At 37.7% G+C, this 24,952-nt stretch overlaps 1 protein-coding gene across 9 annotated transcripts in view; it reads right to left on the bottom strand.

The window, feature by feature from the left end:
• LOC134740478 (GTPase-activating protein skywalker) overlaps nucleotides 1-24,952 on the bottom strand; it is a 110,856-nt gene that overhangs the window by 11,389 nt on the left and 74,515 nt on the right. For 3 of the 9 annotated variants that reach the window (XM_063672959.1, XM_063672955.1, XM_063672957.1), the window contains exons 5-9: nucleotides 9,552-9,676; nucleotides 6,576-6,722; nucleotides 5,365-5,549; nucleotides 3,662-3,827; nucleotides 1,566-1,658 (exon numbers count right to left, since the gene is read on the bottom strand). In XM_063672959.1, coding sequence (XP_063529029.1) covers nucleotides 1,566-1,658; nucleotides 3,662-3,827; nucleotides 5,365-5,549; nucleotides 6,576-6,722; nucleotides 9,552-9,676 — 716 coding nt within the window. Of the gene's footprint in view, nucleotides 1-1,565; nucleotides 1,659-2,419; nucleotides 2,507-2,966; nucleotides 2,997-3,661; nucleotides 3,828-5,364; nucleotides 5,550-6,575; nucleotides 6,723-9,551; nucleotides 9,677-24,952 lie in introns of all 9 variants that reach the window. The other 6 variants (XM_063672963.1, XM_063672958.1, XM_063672961.1 and 3 more) reach the window with 4 other exon arrangements.

The following is a 24,952-nucleotide window of genomic DNA, read 5'->3' on the forward strand; positions in this document are numbered from 1 at the left end:
AGCCAGGATTCCAATCACTCAGTTAATATGAGATATGCTGATGATTCTTACTTTGTTCATTTCTGAAATGATAAGTCCTGCAAGCATTAGTGTGAACGCAATTTGATCATGTAAATTAGTATAATTATATAAGAGTAAGTTTACCTGCAAAACTTATCATGAAAACTCTTACCTGATACTTTTTATTTAAACAAACAAAGTATAGTTAGTTTAGCAAACAACTCTTCTGTGAAATCTACGCAAAATAACACACTATAAACTTATGGTTGATTTGATCTTATTAGATTTAATGTTGTGATACTATTTGGTGCAAAGCGATGGATAGACTGATTCGTCTTCTGGACCTTCTGGTCTAGCGAAATGTTTTCTTGCTTCTAATGAACAGGGGCTTTTTAAATTTTTTGATCTACTTGTTGCGTACTGTGCAAAGCCCCAGATTGTTTTAAGACACGATAATGTTTTATGATTAACAACTGATATTTAAAGCAGAATTTACCTTATCAACATTTCAAATTAGTAGGTACTCCAATTAAATCATAATTCCTTACATATTATTACTTAATTCATATCATAAGTTTTTAATGTTTCAATACCAAGTATACCAACACATCTAAAATGACGTAAAGTTAAATATTTTTTTAAATAGGTAAATGTTTCTAATACCAATACGAGTAACATTATTTCTAAGTTTCTAAGACATCCACAGCTACCTACTTAGAAATATAATTTTAGAATAAAATATAAAAACACTTAACATTGACGTTAGTTGTGTCGAATTAGTAAACGGCTACGGGTGCTCAGTGCTATGTGCACATTCGGACGCAACAACTACTTATACTTAAACACTTATATTAACCAAACTTCAGTTTTTATTACTGAGGTAAGGTTTATAAAAACCATGCCACATTGAAAAAAAGTTCTGAATGAAAATAGCATGTGATATGGTTTGTAATAAATAACACAAGTATGACATAATAACAATGCATGCAACATAAAAGAGGTTGACACAGACAAAACACGATCTAACATAAAACAGCTAAACTAAAAAGTACACAATACAGATGAAATCTACTAAAATATCTACAGCTCCACCTCAACATAATATTGGCCTACGACTTACAGCACTCTCCGTTAGGCCCTGTTTATAACTTAGCGTATCGCCGATAAAAGATTTAGCCCACTTATTTCCAATGTTGACGAAAATTTGACAATCTGGCCTTACCTTACCTATTTCCTTGGGCTTAATAAAAATAATGATCATGGTTTAGGAAGAAACACGTGATCACGCCCCTAATTATATAACTTTTTAATACCTGCCTTTTAAATAAAACCGATTTTAGTTTTTAGAAGATATCTATTGAGCGACCGTCACATTGTTTATGGCGATTTGGTTTGGCATCTGTCTGCCTGCATATTCATTTCTTCAATATTACGAGACATCGAGACAATATTAGTACACGATTGCGACACCTTGATCTAATGTTACATTACAAGTGCTACCTCTGAATCCCCGTTGCAATACTACGACCACCACTAACTACGCCCATAAGATAGTGTCGGCAAACCTTCTGTCTTAAGTCTGAAGAGTGCTGTTTCTGATCCGCGAACACCGCGTTAGGGAATGGGAACCACAGGGCCAAATGGGAGGAACGCGGGCTCTGCGAAAATGTGGCAAAAATGCTTCACTCGATGCTTGTCTGCTGTGTTGGAGTGTTTTTGGCGCTCAGACATGAACGTAAACTGAAGTTCACATTAAAGATCAATACATGTATAAGTACTGTAACAATTCCATTATCCTTTTTTTATTGTTCCAAATTCGAAGTTCTTGAATATCACAAAGGCGGAAAGGATTGAAAGATTTCTCTAAGAACAAATTAAATTTCTATGAAAATATTGTAATTTGTGTTTTTGTGTGATTGAAAGATATATAATCAACCCCTGGAGTCTCAAGGGTCTAAATTTGCCAGCCGAAACTGATTTTTTGTTGTAATTTCGGAAGCCATATTGCATCCGTGAGACTTAAGGTGTTAAATTACATTATTAAGTAAATATAGGTACAATTTAGAGAAAACGCCTTCATGAAATGCATGAACAATAGGAACGAGAGGTTTCAGGGAAAATCCTTGAATGCGTCCATGTACGATGGAAATATGAGCGTATCGCCAAATATACCTGCAGCTAAAAATGACTATTTTAAATACTGTACACACATCGAACATCCACGTAACACGGTTCAAACAGCATTCAAATGGCCACCATGCAACGCTAGCTTACAATAAATAGCTAAGCGAAATATTATATCGACGACATCGTAGTGGCAAAATAATAAAAAAATATAGACACCTAGTGGAAAGCGGTGCATCTATAATAAAACATGTTTGGTCGTTGCGACGCGACCGGGTGACTTAGGTTATCTTACTTCACTCTGGTCGGATATCTGCGACTTGAGCGCTTGGATTGGGAACACGCCCATGGACAGGGCGCGCGGGCCCGGCGAGTGAGAGCCCTAACGGGAAAAAACTGTTAGCACTCACACAACTTACATGCGACTACATCGTTAATAGCAAGCGGCCGTTACGACTGTAACTCACACGCATGCCTATTTTTGAAATGGGATCTTACACACTGAAACATTGAATCCCACATTCAAAGCGAATGAGATGATTTATTAGATTCGCTCGCGTTCCATGATTGTTATAGGGCTGAATGATCACATCGAGAACACTATGATATCATTCGCGACTCGCTACACTGACTGAACAAAACATAACGTTGTGATCGAAAAAACAAGAAGAAAGTAACAGGTATCTTACAGACTAGACGTGAGAGAATGTCTCCGGTCGGTCCACGGGGGACTTCAGAAGTGGGATCCACATAAGGAAATTAACATTAGTCTTGTTAAATCTTAATATGACGGAATGAGAAAGAAAAGCATAAGCCACGCCTAATGTCGTCGTGTACGATACCATTTGTTTGCACGCTTCCTCAGACATTCTCTGCAAATCAAGTAAACACCGGTATACATCATTATATATAATATTTGTATGCCGTGTGGTGCGTGTGTTGTTAGAACATCGTTGTGTCTGTTAAACATCTACCCAACATTTAGTTGTCAAAAACCTAAATCGAAATAACAGGATTCTTTGTATAGAGTTGCTCGAGTAGTCTGATCAATAAACATAACATTAACTACTTGAGTTAACATTAAAATATATAAATTCGGGTTTAACACACGTGATCACTATAAGCGCGCTGCGGCTGTTTTAAAAGTTGTAATAAGAATAAGAGAATAAAGATAATTTATTTCGGCTAATAAATGATCTTTATTCTCTTATTCTTATTCTTGTAATATAACTCATTTCTGACATATCCCCAACAAGTCTAAAATATGTCGCACTGACATATTTTCATATTTAACACACGTGATAAAACCGTCATTTATAATTTAATGTTGGAATATATACAAACAAAAAAATATCAAAAACTTTCGTTAAACAAATATTTGTTCAGTCGTTTTTCCAACTAAATAATATGACGTTGGTCTCCAATGTCCCCATACATTTTGGATTGTCACACGTTAACCTAAGAAACATGTTCAAGGACGTCTCCTATAAGTCTACAGTATAGGTAATAGTTGGATTCAGTAGGCAGCGGTACTCACCTCACGTATAGTCAGCGTGTGGGACATCATCTGTATATTGACCTGGCTCTGGCTGGTGGGCAGGTTGTCGGAGGAGCGCGAGCGCACGAGCCGCGACCCCGTGATCACCTGCTTGGACTTGAGCGTCATCTCCGTCTTTATGAACACGCGGGATATGTACTGTGAACTGTGGATAAAACAAATATGGGAATTGATAAACAAATTACCTGGAATATTGTGGATGCAATGATGAGGAGTGATTAATGTACAGAAAATGTAGATTATACTGAACAACAATCCAGAAATCACGATAAAACTTAGTAGTGAAAATTTGATTGGCAGAAATATAAGAACTTTCTTTTTGGCAATTTCAGGGTTGTCCTCGTAACAAGTTTTTGAGTTTGATCAAAAAATTCTGTTCGCTAAGCATTGTTAAACTTTTGAAAACATCCCTCTGAAAAGTATGTGGATAAGATGGAGAGAAGATTGGTGATACGATTGTGATTGTGAACAACTGCCAATCAGATAGTAAGTTAACTCAAGAACAACCAGTGTTCAATCAGATAGTCTCGTAAGTGCGTGCTTGACATGACTCCTGGTTCATTGAGTACAATAAGACGTGACTTAATTTGCTTTACATGCCATTATTGACAACATATTTCTCTGATAATATCATCATCATTCATCAACACAAGTAACTGACAAATGTCAGTGCGACAACTGTTTTAGAAGGGTCTCTATTGTTTCCCATAAAGTTTTAAGTCATAATGTATTGTTTGTCCACATTTTCGTTAGTCATAATTTGTTTTTTCTCAGAAACGCGTAACTTTTCAGGATTGCCATTAAACAAACTTAACCTATCCATAGGATAACCTTACGAAAATCCTGAAAAGTTAACGGTTTCAGAATTATGATTAATGATAAGCTGACAATCATTACATTATGACTTTCAATAATTATGTCAAACAAAGGGACTTAATAGAAAGAGACTCGTATTATTAAAGTGACAGGCAGACCAAACTACGTTCACCGTATAGTAAGTAACGCTAGACGCGGTCCTCCATAGCTTGTAGGGTGAGGCGAGGCCTGCCTGCTAAAGAAGTTTGAAATACATCACAAGGGGGGTCTCACCTTAAAGCCCTAATACTGTGCCTAATACTAAAAGCGGTCCGCAGCAGTTTCGTCAGCGAGGCAGGCATGTCTCTACAAAATTTGTCGATGACTGTATCCACGCCGTCCTTGGTTACCTCCGAACTGTGTCCAATATCACAGTGGGATCTCACCTTAAAGCCCTAATACTAAACGCAATCCGTAGCAGTTTTGTCGGGGAAGCGAGCATTTTCCACAGAACTTATAGATGATTGTATCCACACTATTCTTGGTTATCTCCGAACTGTCGCTAGTGTCCGATATTAGAGTGGGATCTCACCTTAAAGCTCTAATACTAAACGCGGTCCGCAGCAGCTTCGTCAGCGAGGCGGGCATGTTTCTGCAGAACTTGTCGATGACTGTGTCCAAGCCATTCTCTGTTATCTCCGAACTGTCCCTAGTGTCCGATATTAGAGTGGGATCTCACCTTAAAGCTCTAATACTAAACGCGGTCCGCAGCAGTTTCGTCAGCGAGGCGGGCATGTTTCTGCAGAACTTGTCGAGGACTGTATCCACGCCATTCTTTGTTACCTCGGAACTGTCACTAAAGTCCGATATCAGAAGTAGAATCTTACCTTAAAGCCCTAATACTAAACGCGGTCCGCAGCAATTTCGTCGGCGACGCGGGCATGTTTCTGCAGAACTTGTCAATGGCGTGATCGACACCATTTTTGGTCGCCTCGGCGTACCAGTCCGAACTCTGGTTAGTTGAGTGCTTGTGGAATAGGATGAGGATCGCTAGGGCCACCCTGTAGAACACCTGAGGAAGGAGAAATAGTTTAGAAGTTTTCTGCAGTTAGTGTAGGTAAATGTTTCTAACTAAAGCAAGATTGCGACAGTCTTTTGTTTTGCCGCGAAAATTCCGGGCTCTGCACATAATTAAATTAAAAACTATAACACTATACATTAGTAACTATACATTTCCCGGATATTAAATTATAAGAATATTTTTGGGGTGATACAGCTCGATATTGTATGTATTTTCACACAGAAAAATAGAATTGGGTTGTCCCATCTCTCAGCAATGACTGACATAAATCGATATCAAAGTTTTATTATTATTTTTATTATAAATGGATGAGCTCAATATAATTAAAAGAAAAGAATTAAATTGTTACTGTTATTGTCGATATAATATATCCGGGACTACACAGGAAGCTAACATTTTATTACTATATTTCATTATTAGCAGTAAAACAAGTACAAGTATAATTAATCGAAACGACATGTGTCCAAGGTTGTTATTGATATTGCGATGCAATTAACTAGGCGAAATAAAAAAAACCGGCCAAGTGCGAGCCGGACTCGCGCACGAAGGGTTCCGTACCATTACGCAAAAAAAGGCAAAAAAATCACGTTGGTTGTATGGGAGCCCCACTTAAATATTTATTTTATTCTGTTTTTAGTATTTGTTGTTATAGCGGCAACAGAAATACATCATCTGTGAAAATTTCAACTGTCTAGCTATCACGGTTCGTGAAATACAGCCTGGTGACAGACGGACAAACAGACAGACAGACAGACAGCGGAGTCTTAATAATAGGGTCCCGTTTTTACCCTTCGGGTACGGTACCCTAATAAAATATGACTGGCTAAAAGCAATAAAAATGGGTCACTGTAAGAATTTCAATTAAATTGTGACTCGTTTTCCGCTGTAGGTAAATGTCTCATCATGGTTTTCTTTTTTGATCGTAGTACTTAAATCAACCAAGATTGGGGGAAGGGTGGCGCCACTAGGAGCCACCACTGCCGGTGTGCCGGGCCGATGGGGTCTGATGGTGTTTACCTTAATGCCCTCGTGGAAGAAGCAGTCTAGAACCCTGACGAGGTGGGGGAAGGGTAGGGCCGCGAGGATCCACCACTGCCAGTCAGTGTAGATCCGCTCCGGGCCGATTGCGCCCGATAGCCTCGAGAGGTGCTGCGCCGCTGACTTCTGCAACCATCATTTATGGAACTGTTTAGATTAAATACCTCAAAAGATTTATATAAAATATCAGAAAAATAAAAATACCTATCACTTGTTTTTAAAAACGTCGTAAGGATTTAAATGAGTTATAATTTGTGCAATCTTTGAAAGGCTAGGCTCCTTTGTCTATACCCCCGTATTTGGCCATAATATGTACTAGATGGCTCCAGGAACTCAGGGCCAGAGCGGTATCTAAACCTCGCGATCCCCCACGGTTGCGCCATTTTGATTAATTTCCAAAAATTAAAACGAACGAAAACTTCTATACAGGATGGCTAAAATATAAGTGCATTCCCGTTGCCAGGGAGGTTTTGGGATTATACTGAGCAACTTTTACTATGAGACTACCCACGAAATCGCGAAAAAAATAATTTACCCTTCCATAGAAAATGGACGAGCCAAAATGTATGAAACAGCCAATTTTTTTTTTCGCTTTTTCTTGGTTGGTCCCATAGTAAAAGTTGCTCAGTAACCCAAAACCTCCCTGGCAACGGGAATGCACTTATTTTTTAGCCACCGTGTATACTTATTGAACCTGCTCACAAAATTTCATGAGAATCGGTTGAAAAACGCGACCTGTCGAGGTACGTAAGCTTTTTTGTCAAAGCTGAAACTGAGACCTTTGTTCTCGCCCAAAGAACCTGGTAAGTAAATTACCAGATAGATAGATTATCTCTTCTCAACGATCCCGAAACACGAAAACCGCCGTCGCATCGCTCGCTCCGAAGCTTGAGCTCAAAACCCAAAATCAAACGATACCAAGTGTCCAGCACAAATAGAAGATCGTCTGTCGACTCCAGCCTATGAGGTTGCTACATTCATCATCGAAGGAACCAAGACCAGGGGCCCCTGGAGAAAGTCTACCACGTCATCAGGTCAGTCCCAAATTACGGTCTATGCTAGACTATCAACTACATTTCCCCAACATACTTGTGATATATTATAGATTATAATAATCTTACTTTATCTTGGTGTTATAGATTTGTTTCCATGTAAGTAATCTTTACAGTTCCCACTCCCCACTGCGACCTAGAACGAGGTTTCAACCCCCACCGAGTTCAAAGCATATCGATTTGTTCGCGTGCCGTTCACCCCGGTTCATAATTTATAGCATTGCTTACGACTTACAGCCCACAATCAAACGATACTATGTAAGCGAGGTCTACAGGGTGAAAAATCAAAAGTCTGTGAAGAATAATATATTAATAAACAAAATAACTAAAAAAAGGATTTTTCTTTTACAATGATTGAATGTTTATTTCATAATAGCATCTATTATTTACAGTATTTACTGCCTACTCTAGTTATGTAGTCGGACCTAGCTAACTGCATGGCATTTGCAATGACAAAGTGTGGGAATGTCAACGTTAATGTCATATTTCTATGTAAATATGTCGTATATAATGACACTTCCTCACTTTGTTCTTTTCAAATCGGTGCAAAGTTAGCTTAGATGGACGCATTTCCCCAACGTTAAAAATAAAACCGGCCAAGTGCGAGTCGGACTCGCGCACCGAGGGTTCTGTACTTTTTAATATTTGTTGTTATAGCGGCAACAGAAATACATTATCTGTGAAAATTTCAATTGTCTAGCTATCACGGTTCATGAGATACAGTCTGGTGACAGACAGACAGACGGACGGACAGACGGACAGCGGAGTCTTAGTAATAGGGTCCCGTTTTTACCCTTTGGGTACGGAACCCTAAAAAAGGTTTGACCTATTCCGATTTTTCTTAATCCATATGATTCCAAAGAGAACAAATTCAATTAAGTACTTTTATTTCATTCACCCTGCATGTCGCAAGGATAACCCTTGGTCCTTCGGACCAGATACGGCCATATCGCGTCAAGTTATCGTCGTATGTGACATGCCTCAAGCCTTTATATGAGATTGTAATATACTAGCGCGATGTGGATGACCTGAAATCAGACTGATGCAATTCAAATCGTTTCTGCACAACAAACGTTCCTAGCGATAGTGTTTTGTGCAATGTGTTGGAATTTCTTTGATAAAAACTACATATGTAGTATGTAGATTTTATTTTGATAAATTCTTTTGATGAAAATATTGTGTACGTTTTCATTAAAAAGCTTTAGCTGGATTTATACGGAGAACTAATTAATAAATGGTGTCATTAATTTTCAACGGCTAGCATTTGTCTAATTTTGTTTGAGTGCCATACATTAACATATATTAATGATAATTATATTCAAGAGAAATGGAAATGGGTAGATTTTATTATAAAAATTTAAGTAGGTATTTTTCTTGTTGTTGATTGTGCGAGCAAAAACTTTGTCAAAGCTTGGGTTGGATCTAGCGAAATATGTAAAAGGGGTCTCACATGTCTGTCGAGCAAATTTAGACTTTAGCCCTTTAACCCATTTTAATATATCTATAGATAAGATACCTGTGTATCCTTGTGAGACCCGTGTGTAAAATATTTTATATTCCATTGTTTACAGGTTCCAAATTAGAAAAAAAGTGATTGTTTTTAGGAGATATACAGTAATATATCAGAACATCATCATCAGATGTCATGTGACGAGAAAGGTATTAAGAATGAATGTGGAGGAAGGTACGAGGAGAGGAAAACCGAGGAAAAGGTGGATGGACTGTGTGGGAGATGATATGAAACGAACGCAAGTGAATGATGAGATGACGGGTGACAGAGAGGTATGGAAGAAAAAGACATGCTGCGCCGACCCCCAAGTGAATGGGACAAGGGCAAGCGAATGATGACTGTAATATATCAGAAGATATACAGTATTTAATACATAACAATAGCGTTACTTACGGCGTGTTTCTTCGCGATCTGCATGACCGTTTTCCACGTGACTTCGTTGAGCAGCTTGGTCTGTGTAATGAACATCTTATCCTTGGACGCCACGAGGGACGCCATACAGTGGTAGCATTCCTCCTCTGTAACAACGAACAAGTTCAATAAATAAGTGTTTTCTTCTCGGCAAACATTATCTGATATTTACTAAGGTCAATGTGTAGAATAAATAAATAAATAAAATATATATTATAGGACATTCTTACACAGATTGACTAAGTGCCACGGTAAGCCCAAGGAGGCTTGTGTTATGAAATAAAAAACACCCATGACTCAGGAACAAATATCTGTGCTCATCACACAAATAAATGCCCTTACCGGGATTCGAACCCAGGACCATCGACTTCACAGGCAGGGTCACTGCCCACTAGGCCAGACCGGTCGTCAATGGCGGTCGGCATATAAATTTTATTGCAGGGAATATAGGGCAAAAACTCTCGTATTTACCTAGCTAAATATTTAACTCAACGATTAAACCGAACTATCACTAACGCTGCTATGAGCAATTTTATCTGTCAAAACTAAATCTTCTTATCCTTCTGTGCACACATGTTTAGAGTTATAGTCTAGATCTGAACTGTATGCTAATATTGTATTAATTTCTGCAATTGTCTGTAACTTGTTTTGTGAGCCAAATAAATAAAATAAAATAAACTCTCCTATGGATAGAGCGGCTTTAAAATAGCAGGGGTTGAGCAGAAGGAATCAGCAGTGTTAGGTATAAGCAACAAATCTTAATTGAATTCAGTTGATTCCCTTATCAATCAATATAAAAACGTGACTTCATCACAGAGCAAACTCCCAAAAACGGTAAAAGCGGGATCTGTATCGCTTTGGGTATTGGAGAGGAATGTAAAAGAGATTGATAGCGATTGGAGGGGTAAAAGAAAACAATGTTATTATTGATCAAATATTTCCATATTTTTTGTGACCATATTTTACTCTATTACATGATATTCTGAGGCGCAAAATTAGAGACCAATCATAAAAAAATTGCTATTTTCAAGTCGAATTTAGGTTTCGAAATTTAAAAAAAATCCTACTTACGTTTTCAACGGATCAGAATGATATCATAATCAAATTGTACAGGTGAGCCTAGTGGTCTTAGCGTATTTTCATGTGTACAAGCTATACGCACTGATAAAAAGATGAAAGTGGTATCATAATGGTGTTAATTTTACGTTTCTTTGTGAGCCTTTTGTAAATAATTTTAAACTCATGCCATCCTGTCTGGTATGGTTACATAATAAATGTGAAAACAAGTGCACACGATTAGATCGTAATCAAGATCAAACAGAAGCGAAAAACATTCCGAGAAAACAAATAATAGAGATAATTTTCGATGAAATTTTGCAAAAACACATTTTTGTGAGTTGGAGCGAGGCTAAAAGGTTAAAAGTTCCATTAAACCCTACTCAGATATCAATAACATTTGCTATTCCAAATAAGTATACCAGCATCACCCATGTCAATTCGTTATAAAATATGTACAGTGGAATCCGTTTGTTATGACTGCGCTTATACTGACCAACCGCTTACTATGACGTAATTACTGTGCGAAGTTTGGTTTTCATATAATTTTATGTGACAAAGTCGGATAAGATGACTTCGCTTATAATGTGACAAATCGCATGACCTAAAAATCTTATTTTCATGAAATGATGTCCGGTTATACTGACACTTCACTGGTTTTCGTGGCCGTCCCCACATATTCCCCACTAGGACGTTTGGGGCGTGTGGGCCGTGTAAGTTGTTTTAGTTTTAATTCTCAGTGATAAGTTGAATAATTAGTACAAGGTTAATAAAAATCATCTCTCACATAGAAATTTGAGATTAATTTGGAAAAAATAACAAAAATAAGAAGTTAATTAACTATGCTTTATATGATGACATCCGCTTGGTATGACGTATTTATCACTTCCCTTCAATGTCATTATAAGCGGATTCGACTGTAGGTTTAAAACTAAAATGAATTTAATTAAAAGCCTCTTATAGTTGAATACCAAACTTCTCAGTATATTAAGGCTTACCCACTTAAATACCTAAAGCTTCGTTAATAACTCCGTCGGACACGACCACTAAAGCCCAGTAATATCTTTATTTTCTGCAACAAAGTGTAGCGGGAATTTTGCACCAACGGTGCAGATTACTGATCTCGTAGATAGGCCACCAAATTCTTTGATCATAATTTTGTAGAGCTGTGAGACAAGTTATTTCTTCTCGAAAAGTACAATGTTCATTTTTGCAGCGGTCCCATGTGACAAACTAATAATAAGTCATAGAATAACAGAAACATATCTGTTAATTTTTGTTGGCGATAACAAACTGAAATAACTGTCATATAGTATAGAAAAAGACAGTATGACGTCTATACGTATTTATTATACGTAAAAAAATATTAATGTAGGTAATGTAGGTATGACGTTTATCCATTGGGAGTTACAAATATTAAATTATTTCGTACATGCTTTCGTTTACACATTCAGAGTGGATCAATTTGTGAAATACCAATCAACGATGTATTTAAGATATTATAGTGACTTTGGCTTAGTTATATTTCGTGTCCTATTTATGATTCGTGAGCTCGGCGTATACCGCGTATGGCAATATAGCGTGCCCTTTTTGGCCAAGGCCTTGGCTCATTTTGAGTCATGGTGCCAGCTAAGTGATTCTCATGGTGCCGTATCTGTCATAGTATCCAATAATCTGTGACACCGAGCGAGCCAAACTCAGTGTTAATGCAATTTTCCGTTCGCTGTACCGCCCGCGGACTCACTTAACCCTCTAGCGCCGTAATCATATTACAATATCTACGTTTATATGAAAGCTCTGTCTGTAGGTAGGTATTATACTTGGCTATTTACAAAGAATATTACCTACCCCCGACAGCGCGGAGCAGAAACCTGATACGATCGTTAATTTATAAGAAAAGACATCATATAGTGCAAAGAAAATTCCTCGTTTATTGCTTGCTCACTCCTCCCCGATCATGTTTTGAGGGGTACCTCCAGATCATAAAGTACTTACGTAAGTACTCTGAAAGAGAGAGAATGCATGATTTTCAGCTGTCAATTATGGGGCGTTTTTTTACGTTAGATTTCGATAAAATCGGTGGATAAAATGTTCCCCATTAAGCCGCGTATCCACTAGAGGTAGCCTCGGATCGAGCGGCTGCCTCGCTCCGAGGCTGCGCAAGTGAGTGGCATGGGGATGTGAGTGGGTCTTTGCCTAGCAGTCGGACACTATGTCGAGCCAAGTGGGGCTCGCAGGTTCGGTATCGATAATTGGACGCCATTGTTGCGTTCTGATTGGACCTCGGGACTGGGCTACATACACGCTATAGCTCCTTCACGCCAACTTCAATTAGATTGATTTAATATTTTATGCTTTTGCCCAGCAGTGGAACACTAAGGTAGACTAATAAAAAAATATGCCACCATATATGGAACGATTTTTTGTAGTTTTGTGTCTAGAATATTTTAATAACTTTGTTCTTTTTTGCATTTTAATACAAGAAAAATTGGCAGTCAAATTTGAATCAATGGTATCAGAAAATAGAATTGAATTTGATTATTTTTAAAATCGAACGAAACGCCATTCCATTTAATAATTATTTAAATATCATGTGAGTTCATTTGTACTAGTATTAGGACAGTGCAACGCTAAAGGCTAATCAGGAGAATTTAGCGTCAAGGAGGCTTAGGCTTCAACTAACTATCTTGGCTATGTCGTGCGCATTAAAAGGTTAATTTTCTTTTTAATATATATAGTTTAAAACACGCCGCCCAAAAGCTAGCCAATGGCAATAGAATACACGCATCAAACCATCTCAATCGAGAAGAAAGTGCGATTACACGAAGCTTTAGAATACAATATGAAGCTGGAAAACCAACAAAACGCGTCATCATTATTTTAGACTCTACGCCAATTAGGCCCCCTTTAATCTGAGGGCTAGTATAAAGGGAGTATTTCCCTGGAGTCACCGTCAAAACTATTAACGCGTCCGAAACGCAATTTACCCGACGGATCCCAACTCTGGGGTATTACAAACGCAAACCGATCAAGTCGGGTGACCACTATCAGTGTGAGTTGAGGATACGCATCATCATTCAATATAATAATGAACTATTTTTTCTGATGCCAGCAGAGGTTGGAGAAAACCCTGTATCCTTCCTTGGAGCTTCCTTGAAGCTAAAAGACCTCCCAGATTGTCCAAGATTGCCCGCGACCTGTAATGGTTCACAGGTACGTTTTTCGATTAGTCTGATCAAATACGTCTGTCCAGGGGGGCCTAGCCAAGGTAACAATCGTGACTATTCGTTTTTCAGACAACTTTTGGCCCATAGATACATATCTTACAACTAGCATGCAGTTCGCAACCCCGCAGTGTCAGGGAGACGGCCGCGGAACCGCCGGAACTTGACACTCTTCGGCAAAAACTCCTCCTTGGTGAAGGTCGCTCTGGGTGTTCAGTCAGAACGCTCACCACAAAAGAATTAAAATTCACACTGTGTCCAGATTCCAACCTCACGACCCAATCAACCAAAACCAACGAACACCAAGACGAAAGTTCATACTGAACGGAGGCGATCGTTTGGTGGGCGATGGAAATCAGTCAGGAAATATCAAAGGGATCCCTTTTATAGCCCGTAACTTTCTAAGGAACGGGTAGTGCGCAATTCTCATAAAAATTGGCCATGATTGGGTAAATGGAATCTTGTTCCCTTTGTAAAGAAATTCTTACTTACCTATTATTTAAAGTAAAAAATATATATAGTTTTTCGTTATCGTAATTAGAAATGGTATGTTTAGCTAATTATACCGAAATTAGACCCTTTTGTAGTAGAATAAAATTTATTGTCGATATTATTTATAAAGTGATTCAGAAATAATTTAGTCGCGTTCTTAAGCATAAATGAAGTTAGATTGATATTGCACATTCGGTCTTACAAGTCGTTCGGGGTGTTATTAGGGCTCGCTAATAAATAGGTGTATGCAATATTTTTTCATTCAAATACATTAACCTTCCCTCTCCGTCAATCGGGTAAAAGCCTGCCTATATTTAGCGTGTTTGAATAGGCAATGTAGGTACAGTACAACGATCTCGGCCGGAACGAGGTTACATAAAAGTTTCAGCAGAAGGTGAACGTTCTGAAAATGCCCGTATTGTTCACTTATTCATGGCTTCACGGTGACTTCTGAGTTGTGTGTCGCAAGTTAGTGTCTTCACTAGTCCGTTTTACTTAATGGAAATTAAGTAGTTTTAGTCGATCGCATTTTCGATTCACATTGTTATTTAGACACACGACACTTACCTATGAAGCCGATGCTATTATTCTATAGACTCCTGAACTGAATGAGGTTGGCATGTTATTATTTTAGTACGAAGTTCTTGTAGCCGCCTTCGCTCTCCATCGTCAGACCGGCTTGATGGTCATTCGCATAAGTAATTTTGTAAATAGGTGTGTAAATTCCGTAATAGGTGTTTAACTTATTTACAAAATTACTTACGCGAACGACCATTAAGCCGGTCTGACGTAAGCAATGGTAATTGAAAACCATATTTAATTTAATATTTTTTACACATGTAGGTTAAACTCATATCACTATCAAAATGATATAAGTTCCGAGATAGGGGATCGAATCCCTTGCCACGGCATACGGTTAGGAATTCTTACCGCCCTGTTACCGATAGATCTTTCACTTGTAGACGAGGAACATTTCCGGCAAGATAGACAAAATATCGCATGTACTGCTCTCAATTGACAGCTGCATGCATTCGTACGTGCTCTGTTAGATAGGCACTGTAAGCCGTTCTGGTGAGCTGGACTAATGCTTGGAGCCAAGAGCGTCGTCAGCTGATGGCTGATGGACCAGGAGGGGCAAGATGATATCGCCGAAGACTTACAGCAGGGAGGAGGGGCATACATTGAAGTATATAATATTTGGTCTGGCGACGTTTTTGTTTGGAGCACAGGGAATGAGGCGTGACGTGGGCTCATAAAGGACCATATCATTGGGCATAACAACAGCTTGTTGTTTTGACATCACAAAGTCTAGAAAGAAAAGCTTAGCTTCGGACCGCTACAATAAACAAGCGCGGACATTTATAGTCGCGCATATTTACTGCCGAGCAAACACACTGCCAGATGCTCCCGCGTATCGTATATCATCCATGCCCATTGCTTTCTACTGCACACGTGTAAGAACCCACATTCTTTTATTACATCACTACGGTAGCTGTACGGCCCGCCTGATGGCAAATTCGGACTGAGATTTCGCTAGATATTTCTTTAAAAAATTCCGTCTCAATCTCGGTTTCGGCCTCTAGGGGCAAGACTTCATTTATTCTTGGACTCTATTCTCTATTGCACTATTTGCACTGTACCTGATTGTGAGTTTATAAGCCGATAGTCTGAGAGTTTAAGGCGAGGTAGGTATGATAGGCATATTTGTGGTAAGTTAGATTCGATTTTTTCTTCAGAAACTTTATTTAATTGTGTAAAATACTTAACAATGTTACTAGCTTGGACCTTAAACTGAATACACTAGCAAATGGCTCCGCGATTACATAAAGCATATTTTCAAAACAATGCGGAGCCAGTTAAACAAAAAAAAAATCAAATTTTTGCACCCGACTGCAGAGCGCAAAGGAGGGTAATGTGGAATAATTTTAATTAAAGTAAAAATATTTTCATTTATATCAATTAGTTGTAATGAATCAACGTAAACGTCTGTGACTGGGTCTTTTTGTAAATTTCACTACGCTTTTTTATGTTTTAAGATAGATACCTATTGTCAAATAACAAATGTGTTAAAATATAATAAACTTAATAAATGCTAACGGCGGTTGGCACTCATCCGGATCGAATTAAAAAGGATCCCGCAATTTCCCGTTCAGCGTATTCAAATAAAACCAATATCGAAATTTTCCAGAGCATTTCTTCCAATCCCGTTCGGTGACGATGACATTAATGAATTTGACTTGCAAAACGGCGGGATTAATTTTACTACTTAATTTTTTAAATCGACAGAGCAGTTTTTCACGGATGAATAAAAATGTAGACTTTGTAGAGGATAAAAGTTAAGCACCACTTGCTTTTAAAATGGTGAGAGTTCGGAACGATTTTCCCTATTCAAAGACTGAAAAGCCGACTCTTCCAAGGTGATATTGTATTGTAAAGCAAAAACCGTTACTTTGCAAGACTTAATTTAAATCTTATTACAATGAGAAATAGAGGAATGACAAACTTGTCGTATTATCCTTTATTATTACCTATTTTCAGTCATTACACTTGTTCGTTATTTTAATATAAAGTCCGTCTAAGCTAACTTTGCACCGATTTGAACATAACAAAAAGTGATGAAGCGTCATTATCAACGGCATATTTTCATAGAAATTTGCCATTAATAATGACATTGCCACACTTTGTTATTGCAAATGCCATGCAGAGTTAGCCTGGTACAACTCTAGGCATCTTTGTTTCCTAAAGGAATAATTAAGGCTGGAACCTGAAACGATACAATCAAATGCAGTACCTATCATTAGGTCCAGTTGTCCAAAAACTTTGCTGTCCTTACTTTCGGTTACGATCCTTTATAAACGAGAATATGACTAAGAAGAATTAATATGACCTTTTTGCACAAATACAAGTACACATGTCCATTGATCATGGTAGTAATAAACGGATCGGCGATAAAACAGGTTATTGCATTCAATTCAGGAAAACAGCTGGATATCTACAGGCCACGCCCGTCTTCACGTGCTCATGACATTCGCGCGTGGAATATAAAATGTAGTAAATGAGGTACTCGTATATGTTTGTTTCTTCCTGTTCCGTTAACACATATTAACATTACTCGGATGAAGTTTTCTGTCAGAGATTTTATTTGTAGAGTGACGTGTACCTATAACCTGTCAAAGACTTAACTCATTATCTCGGTATGATAAGGTTCCTGACCGAATATTTAGTCATCATTTTCAAGAACGGTTTTTTTCTGCTCTATACAGCACAACCGAGGTTCACCCACGTTTTTTGACCACCACACACATATGAAAGGTTAAAACACGAAATGTATCCAGCCCAACTTCTATTTCAGGGGGTTTTCAAAAAAAATAGTACCATTTACTTTTTTTTCCAAAAAACCATCAACTTTTGGGTTATTTAGAATCACGAGTACTATTATTAAATGAGACAAAGAAAAAAAGTGTCCCCAGTTTTTCATAAAAATTTTGTGTCATTAAAGATAAAGATAAAGATAAAAGACATTTATTCGTGACGATCACAACACAAGTACGAACATGTACAGACAACAACAGCAAGAAAAGAAAAGATCATCAAGTGTGCATCACGAAATGGACCCAACTCAGCATAATGCTAGCTATAGAGCCAGCGCTGGTCTTCCGTAGGGCCCATTCGGTGATGCCACGACAGATAACACACAAAGATACATATTAAAACATACATTACAAAATGTATGTCAAAATGCGTCACAAAACTGACATTTTTTTGGGGACATTTTTTTTAAATCGAAAGTCCTCGTAATTTTGAGCAGAAATAACCCAAAAGTTGATGGATTTTCGAAAAAAAGTAGATGGTACACTTTTAAGTGAAAATGCCCTTCAATGCGAGGACTGAAAGTGTCTAGATTATTTAATTGGACTTAAGCATAATGACAGCAAATGTTAACAGATATATGGTTTCTAACAAGATAATTCACACAAAATGCTAGTTGTAGTTTAAGTGTTATTTATAAAGAAAAATGTCATATGTATGATGTCGTCATGAATAGGTGCGACGTGAGAATAAATATGTTAGAGGTAATGTGCGTCCTTGAGTCGCACACGCAAAAGCAAATTGTTGCTACTGTCAAGTGAATTATTAATCAAAATAATCAAATAGCGCATAATAACAACCATAAAAAATGCCTTTACCGTTTCCGAAATTCAAGAAATATTGGAGCTGGCTGAACTATTTAGCCTCGCCAAGGACAAAAAAATATGTGAAGCTAGTTGACAAAAAAACTCGATTAAGAAACATCTCTGATAATTTAAAATTTTCCATAAAAAGATGGCGCGCGTGCAGACAGCAGATACTAGGATCTGGACGCGCCTTAAAAGAGTCTCTTTAAGTTTTCCAATACTAAATCCAAGTTTTCTACTCTCAAATCAAAAACCGGTAGATGTTGATTTCCTTCAGGTTTTTATCCTTTGCGCGATTAAGGGTCTCCCCACACCCATCGACGCGGAATCGGCAATAGCTGATAGAAAGCTTTGTATCTACGCAATAAGAGCGAAAGAGACGTCGTCGTATTGTAAGGCGTCGGCCGGGCCGAGAAGACTCCTTCATTTTTCAGAACGTTCCTAACATCGCACATTGGTATGTATGGTAGGGTTGACGAGATTTTCCTGGTATTCTCAAGGCCATGGCTATCAGCACTAATACACGTATACACACTTTGATGGCGCCCATAAACCGTTTATGGCCGAGAGGCGCCGTAAACTGAACGCAAACGTATGTCGGCTGGACGCGATGGCTCAATAGGAGTAGGTACAAGTGTTTTAGGAGATTACACTTACTGGGTTCCAGAAATTTCTACAAATGAGGAAAGCTTTGAATGGATACTACAAATTGGCAGACGTAGCATAGATTAAATGGCTTAGAAAGCAGTTGAAACCTGGAGGCATCCAGTGTCCATTAGATATTATTTGAGACAGCACAGTTGAGGTTGTATTAAAAATGTACATTAATTCTGAAATTAGAGATTTACTGTATGAACGTCAATTAGATACCTATGATGAATACTTTTCTTATACCACAATTTAAACAAATAATATTTATGAACAATTCTGACATTCGAAATTCTTCATTACCTACCTATTTTTGTGTTCTAATTATAAATCTCACTACGTATTTGAAGTGCATGTTTCAACTTCCATCTAACATTCAGTATGCAAACCGAATATATGTTTTATCATATAGAGCACGCAGGCAGACAGTACACATAGCTGATTGCGAGTACGCAAGTTCACTTTGCAAGAAGCGCAACTATCACTTACAAAGTAATGCCTTTGAAGCACCTCAATAGCTATGTTATTGGGATAGGTGCTGTCATAAATTTTAACGATGCCACTGAGGTGCCCACTAAAACGGTTGAAGTGCATTGGGATTGGGATGGGACAGATTTCAGGTCGTAAATTACTTTGTCTAATGTAAAATTATAACCACACAAGGCGAAGGTTAATATACCAAGGATGAAAAGAATTAGATTTGAATAAAATTATAATTTATAATCAATGCAAGAAGATTAAGACATATGTATATATTGTCTTGTGTATAAAATCACCTTTGAATTTTTTATGTGGTAACGCTAACGATTAAATTAAGGCTAAGCGTATGCTGAGACGCAGGCGATGCCGTTTCACGCAGCGCAGGGCAGAGCAGATTTTGAAACGTATGGAACGTATTTTAGCTACGCACGCTGCGGCGCAAGGACGTTCCATGCTTTACAAAATCTGCTCTGCCCTGCGCTGCGTGGAACTGCGTCGCCTGTGTCTCAACATACGCTTTGCCTTAATGAGCAAATTAGTGTGATAGGTTTTCTATGGTGTGATACTACCTCATCTGCCTAGATCTACAACATATGCATCAAGTTGCGAAAAGTTTCCAAAAAGTTTGAAAAGCTCTCAGAATTTTCAAGAAAATTTCACAGGAAACCACGGAAATGGAAAATTTTCGACGGGACATCTGTATCTATTTCTAGTAGTGAATTAATTACCATAAGTTAATTTAGCTAATGAAAAAAGGATGATATCGCTATAAATGTAGAACTGCCAATCATGCGAAAGAAACATTAAGATTGTGTGCGATACTGCACAATATGTTTACAGTAGAAATTGTGCACTAGGTTCATAATGGACGTTTTTACCACTGATTGAGTGCTCCTAAAGGGGGTTAATGATCACTAACTGTAGATAATGGTGATAAGACGTCTTATATTGATGTGCTGACGTGACTAGACGCGAGATGCATTCATTCTTGTTTTACAATTCCTTTAACATTGACCTGATTTACTGGTTCAGAAAACGGACACTGGCTTGATTTTTTTATCTTAAGTTAAATTTACATGCATTTTCGGGTTTTCATCTTTGAATATATTAATTTTGATAGGTACTTATATTCTGTTTTTTTATTCCGTAGACTAAAATGACATTTCATGTGGTACTAAGAAATGTCATGTCTTACACATGAAACGTCATTTTAGTCTACGGAATAAAAAAACAGATAATAGTAGTAGTAGCACTTTAAGTAATGTTCGTTTTTCATGGTGTCATTGTTGTGTCATTTGTGTCATAACATTGCTATCATCTCTATAAAGCAATGTGTCATCGCGCGAAGATGACAGTTCAATATAGGTACATAAACAACTATCAATTTAAAATGGGAAACCGCATACTTTTGATTTATCACATCATAAAATAGAAAGTAAACATAAATCATAATGAATCAGGAACAAGTTAAACAGCAACGTTTTATATTACCTTGCGGTTATGCATTATTTCCTTTTTAGCAAAATGCGTGAAACCGCATCATTTTCATTAAAAGCGAAGTAATGGCAGACGACGACAGCGGAGGAATGCAACGTCATGTCATGTCAAGTAAACGCGCCGTGTATGTGGCAATACTAACGCAACCGTCGATATGTATAGCACTTGAAACATCGGTTTAGCAATTCCAGACCAGACACCGTAAACAAATAGGACGATGAATGAGTCACCTATTGGTCAAGTGGCTGTTGGAGATACAGGTGCAAAATTGGAATGTGTTTTATTTTTGGACAATACCTGGTTGCCTAAACTTAAACCTGAACACACTGACGTTATTAAACATGATCGACTTTAAAACGAGTACGACAAAAGTTGAAGGCGCTAGGTTCAGAAGAGACCCACGTGAGGTTTAGGCTACCTCATTTCACAAAAACTTTTTTTTTTTATGTAGACAGGCTAACTATACAAAATGAGACGGTTGGTAACTTCAACAAGTCAACAACCAGTCATTTTAATGACTAAACATTGTGTCATCAGTGTAACCATGCGAAAACAAAGACTAAATTTAGGTTACTGAAGGCATCAAGAACATTTGGATAAGCGGAACTGACCTTCACCCCGTCGAAACTAGACGGCGGCGTGACTCAGAGATAACAAACATTATTGTCACATGAGTAATTAATTCTATAGTAACTTGACTTGCAAATTCCGCTTGGAATAAAGATTGCGACTTGTCATAGCTTTACACTGACGAATGTATTTCAAGCGACGATATTGTAAAATTACTTTTATATTATGCAATAAGACATTTTGTTCTGCTATTTCGAAAGGTAATACCTACTGACGGTATCTTACTTTAACGCGTTTATCAGTCTTATTAGGCCTAAATATGTTAACGTTTCAGACCATAAATATAACTTAACCTAATGCTCGTTTAACCAACTATATCTTCTTGACACGGTGACCACGGTTTTTTTTTTGAAATTGTACATACTATATCGCTTTTCCTATGCTAAATTCAGAGGATATCTTAACGCAAGATTTGATTCAGTTATTACTATTGGCCGTCGTTCGTTAAAGTAGATTTAAATTAAATTAGATTAGAAATTGAATAAGAATAGTTTCTTGGAACAAAGTTGCTAACGTCTCGTCGTACCTAACTAACTATCAATCACAAGCATAAACGGTCGGCATGATAAGCCGTTTTTTATAATTATAGGCGAAAAGCATGACACCAGTGAAGAGCGATGTGTGTACGTCTGTTATGCTGGGATCAAAGATAAATATAACTCTGTAATAGATGGATACAGTCTAAGGAAAAAACGTGCCTCGAAAATCACAAAATTTTTATTCTCGATCAGATGGCGCCACTACCTTTGGCCTACTCTTGTATAGGGGGCGTTGACGGTTTCGTTTGTTATTTAACAATTTCAACGCATATCAGTGAAAGAACATGGGTCAAAATCATATAAAAATAATTAATGAAAATTAAAAAAAAACATTTATCCATATTTAAATACATTTTATCGTATTTTTATAAATCTTCATTTTTAGTTTTAAAGTGTGTCGATAGATGGCAGTGAATTTACTGTGGTTACAAAATTTACTATGACAGTACCGTTCTATCCTATTATATCCTCTTTGCTGAGATCTAACGATGTCTACGTCAGAGCGATCGCGTGCAATCACAATTGATAAGTGTACGTGACTCTAAATACGACGAGTTACAAATTCTGTGGTTCTTTTTTCGTGTGAACAAACTGTAAATCAGTTTTTACCTTCCTTGTGAGACGCTAGGTATTAATTGTTAGGAAATATGTTGCTAACAATAAATTACTACTGCATACAAATGGATATTCATTAAAATGATGGAATTTGAGGAAATGACAACAATGCACGTAGAGAATATGCAAGCAGAAAACAAAACCATTAAATTAAAAACTGTAATAGATGTCATATATTAAAGAAAAAGTGACGAAGCCCTCCAGTGGTGAAGGCCGGATTCGAACCGGCGTCTTTAGCTATCGCGGCTAACGCCATGAACCCCTAGGCCACCCCGCCACGGCGGTGCCCGTCCGAATTTCTCGACTATATGCCATTAAATTTAAAATTATTGTACTTAGACGGAGAAAATTGATATCACGAATCTGACCGTTTCCTTGTCGACATTTAACAACCTTTGGTCTTTAAAGGTTCGTATTGACAGATCCCTATAAATTTTATCGTATCGGTGAGTAAATAAAACGTAATCCATTTGTTGTACGTCAATTTTATCGGCAGTTATCACGTGACGTCGCATGGAACTACGGCATTGATACTTCTATGGAGTACATGATCCCTTTAATGCTTTTGACGCATGATGTAAATTGATAGACGGTAAAAGCTTTGGTCGCCATTGAAATTTCAAGTGTTGATGAAATAGCTTATACGTAGTTTCACTGTCCACTGTCATGTTATTCATGATGGTCAATACAAGCACGACGATGCCTGGTTCTCCTCAATAAAAGAGAAACGCGTGAGGCGCCACGAGCAAGGCCTCCAACCCCCGCCCACCTGGGGGAGCATACACCTGCTGCGTGTGTTGCCGAGGGATCCTCTCTCGTATAGGGCTTTACAGCCACGAACGCAGGTGTCGTAACCGCGATGCTGCTTAAAACATCTGACAAAGATGATAAAGGCCTATTTATTACTGTCCACATCCTGGCTCATAGTTCGTCGTCAAGTATAAGACTCGTTAACCAAACTTTACCGAATGAGAATAAAAAAATTGATGTGTAATGAGACGGAAGAGGGGTCAAAAGATGGGGGGGACAAGTCCTACGTTCAATCATCTATGGGAAAGCGGTGCCCCAATTTAATTGGTCGTCGTCATGAGAGGATTTCGTAGTTGCTGCAATCATGAGCAAGTTTTGTTCGGTAAAGGTAATGTCCCGAAAGGTAACTTTGTTATTGCTCAGCGTTCACCTGTGTGCCACTGAAAGAGGACCCGCGGTCGGACCTGTGTTAAAACATTTTTTTTATGACAAAGTAATAAAGCATTTTTTTGTAAACTGACAGATTGGGATCAGGCTTAAACAAAAGTATACAAAGGATGCTTTGTTGACAGGATGTTTCATATACAATACAGGTTATATGGGACCGACCTTGATGTTAACATTGCTAACTGGGTGGAAACTGGAAAATTATCCAAACATTTAATTTAACTGACAATATCATAAAGCTTATTTTAAAGGCTTAAGAACCACCAATGATCTGTTAAGAGTGTTGATGTACTTAAGTATCTACAGAAAAGGTCATATTTCGGTCTTTGAATAGTTACGCGAGTTTACAAATGTACACCAGACCGCCTTCAAGAAAAAAGATTTTAGTCAAACTACTACACAGATGCATAGTAAAAAAGTAAACAAACACGAAATGTGCGTTAACATTTAACAAATAACCTACCTTACAGTGCGATGTAAAATAGTAGAAATTAAATTTATATGGAACTAAAAAAATTCCATACTATATTGTTGCCATGTTTGAGCATTTTACGTTAAAAATAAAAAATGATACATAGGAAGTGGCGCCCTCAATAGTTTTCTACAATTTCTTATCGGACTACTCGGACTATAAAGCTCAAAGAAAGACCCAGCCAAATATGGAGGGACCGATTACGGGTAGAAATAGCATATTTCTAAAGGATTTAAAAATAAAGAGACAAAGGGTAGATTTTCGTCGCGTCTTAAAGGAACTTTAATCAGCAAAGGGGAAGCGTAATTTAAAATTTCATAAGTAATATCAGGTCTTCCGTGAATAATGGAATGAAAAC

Source organism: Cydia strobilella, chromosome 4, assembly GCF_947568885.1.
Source record: "Cydia strobilella chromosome 4, ilCydStro3.1, whole genome shotgun sequence".
Classification (NCBI taxonomy): Eukaryota; Metazoa; Arthropoda; class Insecta; order Lepidoptera; family Tortricidae; genus Cydia; species Cydia strobilella.